The sequence below is a fragment of the Manihot esculenta genome, chromosome 9, assembly GCF_001659605.2.
Source record: "Manihot esculenta cultivar AM560-2 chromosome 9, M.esculenta_v8, whole genome shotgun sequence".
Taxonomy (NCBI): Eukaryota; Viridiplantae; Streptophyta; class Magnoliopsida; order Malpighiales; family Euphorbiaceae; genus Manihot; species Manihot esculenta.
In genome coordinates, this window is record NC_035169.2 from 10,074,985 (window position 1) to 10,080,244 (window position 5,260).

General features: G+C 33.9%; 1 protein-coding gene across 3 annotated transcripts; it reads right to left on the reverse strand.

The window, feature by feature from the left end:
- Positions 1-1,743: 1,743 nt before the first annotated feature.
- Positions 1,744-4,887, reverse strand: LOC110623604 (sulfite exporter TauE/SafE family protein 4). 3 transcript variants are annotated; one of them, XM_021768602.2, is made up of 12 exons: positions 4,554-4,887; positions 4,310-4,469; positions 3,889-4,089; positions 3,725-3,786; positions 3,595-3,643; positions 3,449-3,504; positions 3,279-3,365; positions 3,133-3,183; positions 2,743-2,982; positions 2,521-2,614; positions 2,259-2,399; positions 1,744-2,155 (listed from the first exon to the last, which is right to left on the reverse strand). In XM_021768602.2, exons 1-12 carry the CDS (start codon positions 4,704-4,706, stop codon positions 2,073-2,075), a joined length of 1,377 nt encoding a protein of 458 aa, XP_021624294.2. In that variant the 5' UTR covers positions 4,707-4,887; the 3' UTR covers positions 1,744-2,072. The 3 variants fall into 3 exon arrangements, with proteins under 3 accessions (XP_021624294.2, XP_043815422.1, XP_021624293.2); XM_043959487.1 differs by lacking the exon at positions 3,133-3,183; XM_021768601.2 differs by having other exon boundaries at positions 3,449-3,643.
- Positions 4,888-5,260: the final 373 nt, after the last annotated feature.

The window sequence follows — 5,260 nt, forward strand, 5'->3', positions numbered from 1 at the left end:
ACCATATGGATCTTAGTGGATATTATGAAAATGGAACTCCGGTCACGGAAAGATCTCCTTCATTCTCATAGGCGCCGCCAATTGATATTTTAAGATCCAGAAAATAGGATTTACAGTGTGAGTATAAGTTTGGTCAAGGAGGATAATTTATCCTCCTCTTCTTTGTTTTCTAGTGACGTATAACCACCACCCTGCTACAGTGCTATCTGTCCCTGTCACGCAGTCTCGTACGTACGGACGTCTCAACGTACCTATCTCTGTCAGGCGGCCATTTAATTTCTTCCCAGCGCCTATACTGATAGAGCTGCGAGGTAGCTGGACTTGCTCTCCTATCTCCCATCATTTCACCGGGCTAGGCTATCCTCTAGTGAACCCGCGCATGGGGTCAGTCCGGCCTGCTTTAGTCACGGGCTGAAGTGTGCAATATTGAACCGGTCTGCTTTAGAGAGTTCCAATGAGTTTTAGGTATATGTTATTATCTTAGATCCAGTCTCAGTCTGGATGCCAGAAGTCTGGTGGTCATAATTATAATATCATATTAGTGTTTGTTATTCTTGGATTTTTTTATTCTTCTTTAAAGTGGAATCTCTCTTCCAATATGCCTTTTGACAAAATAAACTTCAAATCACTGGGGCACCCAAAACTGATGCTATTGGATGCTGGACCAATAATTCACATTATTTTTAATTTTTATCACTATTTCTTGAAGAGAAAGTTCAATTAGTTTATTTTTTTCCTACTAGCTATGATCATTAAAGAATGTTTACGTACGCTCAATCATTGTATGATTGAATCCACTCAATTTCATCTCAATCAAACTCAATTTTAAAATTTACCAATTTGATTTTGGCTAAAATTATTTTTTAGTGGTCATGATTCAGGCTGATTAGGATGGAAAACCTATTCTTGTTTTGAACTTGGAAATTATAAAAGAAAATCCAATTTTGTATTTAAATAAAAAATTATAAAATTCTAACACAATATTAAATTTAATCATTTAAATGTATATCTATTAAATATAGTATGAGATTAATTTTTCATGAGTTATCCATCTGTTTTTTTTATTATTTAACTTTGAATATAAAATTTTATAATTTTTAAAAAATGAATTTAATAATACTAAATAGATATCCTTTAATTTTAAAATATAGTATTTTTGTTAGGTGGATAAATATGAACGGTCGGCCTTTGACTATAAGATATTAAGATTTAGGAAGTAGAAGAGTGATTGTATTACTCTTCAGTTTTTGTATTCAATTTCAATTATGCCATCTATCAATTATGCTCGGTTTGTTTGAAAAAATAATTTATTAAAAAATATTTTTTATTATTTCAAAATATAAAATTAATTTAATTTTTTAATTAAAAAATATTTTTCAATGGAGCCTTATAATCAGTTTTCTTATAACTGAAAGAAGCCAAACAGGACACTAAAACATATCTGGTGTGTGTGCAGTCAATTTCAAAAATTTAATTTCGAGATTTTTGCCCTATCCATGTGAGTCTGAAACAGAGCCACGTGTCCTCTTGAAGGTGAGGATATCCTTTTCTTTGCCAATTGATAATTGATGATAATATCTATAGCAATTCCAATTTCACTTGAATTTTTACTCCTACTTAAAAATTAAAAAGGCAGCCAAAATTTCACTTCACCACAGATTTTTGAGTTCCACTCTGAGTAGAATTTTAGAAAAAGTGTTTTTTGCGTTTAATAAATTTATTTAATATAAATTTAAATTAATGGAATCAATAAAGACTATTATTTATTAAATAAATATTAATCGAGTTGTACATGAAACATTCTTTTTTATTGAAATGGTGTCAGCCAGGAGCTAACACAGACTAACAGGCACAAGCACAAATGAAATCTAGAATTGATGGTGTCAGCCAGCAGCTAACACTCAAAAATACATTACACAAACACTCTGCAAATCTCACATCCTCCATTATTCCAATCACAATTTTGAAGTGGGTTGGACAACTAGGTGCTGGCCAACCATATTATCCAATTGCTTTCTATTCTAGCTTCATCAAATTTCCTTGATGAAAGAGGAGGCAACATTTGCCAACGATCATTGACTGCTGCAGAAACCTAAGAATCCCATGAACTCATGATTCTTTATCATTTCTATACTACTCTCAATTCCAATGACTCCTGCACACCGTTTTCAAGAAACAGGAAACCCAATTAATTTTGCAACTAAAACTCCATTGTAACATATTAAGGTTTAAATAATGCTGAAAAAAAGAGTGTGTACCCATGGTGAGAGCACTGGCAAAAATGACACCAGAGAGGATGAAAACGATGAGTGAAGCTCTTCTCAGTATTGTAATAAGCTTCCTTATAAAGAACTGTCCCCAGAAGCCAGCCAGAACAGACACTGCCATGAGGTATAAAGCTGCAAAAAAAAGAAAAACAAATATCGGGCGAGGTATTATTCCAAGGACCACAAATATCACAATCTGCCATTGGTGACTAAAATCCAAAGAAAATCAATGAAATGAAAATTTGAAAGGTACCATAGGGTATAGGGAATCTCTTAAGCAAATAGAACTCCACAACTGATAAGGATGATGAGAACAACATCACAAATGTTGCTGTTGCACTGGCAACCTAAATCAAATTAGATGCATGCAAATATTAGTCCTAAATAGAACAAGGATTTACGTCCAAGCAAAGAACTGATTTAACATGATAGACATTTCAACTAATTAAATAAATGGAGGAAAACTTGAGTAAACCTGTGGAATGACACCAATCTCAAGAAGTAGTGGGCCCAGGATGAATCCACCACCAGATCCAAGCAGACCACCAACAGTGCCTCCTATGATTCCACACAGTGCACAGAAAGCAATATGCATTGGGGTCCATGCAATTGAAGCCTCACAAATTGACATTGTATTGCCTGTGCTAACCCTCTCCTTGTGTTCTTTGTACAATTTTACTGATTCATGTCCAAACACTGCAAGTGCTATGGGAAACTGCAATAAATTTTAGAAAAAACAGAGACGACAAGACATAAATACCATGAAAGAGAATAAGAGCTAAGTCAATCATTAAACACAAAAATTGACCCCCATAAAGAAAAAAGAAAAAAGGAAAACATCTTTGCTTATTATATAATATATTACCTGTAAACAAAAGAGCACCCAATACCATGTACTACAAACTGCCACATCATTCTGCCAAACCAATAAAATAAGTGCAGGTGTCATGGATGCATGTAATCATGGTAGAGAGAGAAAGGCAGAGACAGAGTATAGACTTTATCACTCACCTTGAAAACCTGGAGGAGGAGGAAAGAAGCCCAAACAAGCACCAGCACCAAAAGCCTTTTCCACTTAAGATTGAAGCACATGGTTTGCTAAAAGATTGAAGGAAATTGGATTCAGTTAAGTGTCAACTTTAGAGAAAATGGTAATAACTATAAGGTTAAATATAGCTTACAAATTCTGATTTCTCTTCTTTAGGAACCAATGGCTCATATTCTGTATCAACTAGAACTGCATATCCCAGAAATATCACAACAAATCCCAATACATAAAAGAAATTATTTACAAATATTAAATGAATTATTTGTCTGAGAATCTTACGTTCTCCCCTCGAGTTAACCACAGTTTCTTGTTGCTTAGCCATTTCTTTCTGCAAATTGAAGATTTAAGGTAAGTAATAACCAAGAAAGATTGAAAGCTTCTAATTAAATTAATCAATCTCTTGATTTACCTTCAAAATTGTCTCTTCCTTCCACATTTCAATTCCCTTAAAGACAGACCTGGTAGAGGTGCCTGGTCACAAAATAAATTATACCCAGAAAAAAAAAAAAAAAGGATAGCTTAGCATCAAGATAGCAACAAAGCAGTTCAAAAGTAGCAAAGAGAAGATTGTACCTAAAAAGAGTATGATGATAAGGACAGTGATTAGCCAATAAGGGAAGACAACACTCAAGGCAACACCAATGGTGATGCCAAGCATAAGCATGGGCTGAAAGAGAAGAGCTAAATCATAGTCTATAATGGGCACTTCCTTTGTTGGATGAGGCACTCTTAAATTGTACCAAACTGATGAAGCTGATGCCCCCATGATCATACCTGAATCCATTTCATAAGTCAATGATAATATTCCCAAAATTAATTTGATGGGAAAAAAGTAAGAACAAAAAGGTGATATATTCTATCACAAAATCGATCCAACAAATAAAAGGGGCTATGACTTTAGAGATCCCCTTTTCTCCTCTGCCCTTTTTTGCTCATTCTAGGAGATTCGTTTTTACACAGGTGAGAAAGAGAAGAAGGAGAAGAAGAAGTATACATTTGGAGATGGCAGCAGCAGACTTGGTATCAAATCCAACAATCAAAGTAAGCATAGGCACGAAAATGCCTCCGCCACCAACGCCGCCTACAGTTCCACATGCCGATCCCAGAAATCCTATCACCGTAGCCAACGCTAGTCTCCAACTAAGCTCCAATTTCTACACCAACCAAAGCAGAAAAATACCATCAAAATCCAACATTTTAAACATATACATAAAGAAAGTGCAGGCCGAAACACATACTGGCCAAACTTTTTCGGTTGTGGACATGTGAGGAGAACTGAGTAAGATGTTGTTTGAGGGGTCTCCGGCATTTTTATCGACGAAGATGATTGTAGAGAGAACAGCCACAGAAAAACCCGACAGCAAATACAATACCAACCCTCTTGTGGCCATAGGCGGCGGCTTATACGAGTAACCACTGTTCTATACAACAACAAGAAAAAACAAACAAGAAGCAAGAAGCAAGAAGCAAGAAGAAGATTATGTACAAAGCGCTCTCTAATCTCTATCCCTTTGTTTTTCTCCTCCTCCAGACACCAAACTACGTTACTGTAAGGTGAAGAAGAGCATTGCCAAATGTGACAAATAAATAACACTGTTATTTAGGAAAATCACGGAAAGGATTTGTCGGGCAATTGTCGTTTCTGTAGTTACCGGCGTAAATGAATCAAATACTTTATGAGTTAATCGATATTTAATTTTATAAAAATTCGATTGAAATTGGTTTAAATTTTAAATGAATTAAATTTAAGTTTAATTTTTAAATTTATTTAATAAATAAATTAAATTTAAATTTTATTGTATTTCGTGAATTCATTTTTTTATATAATAGGAATTTTATTTTTAAAATAAAATTAATTTTTAATTATTTTAGTATTTAATTATTTTAAATTTATATATATTTAGATCATTAAAATTTAAAATTTATTTTTATAAATTTACGAGTT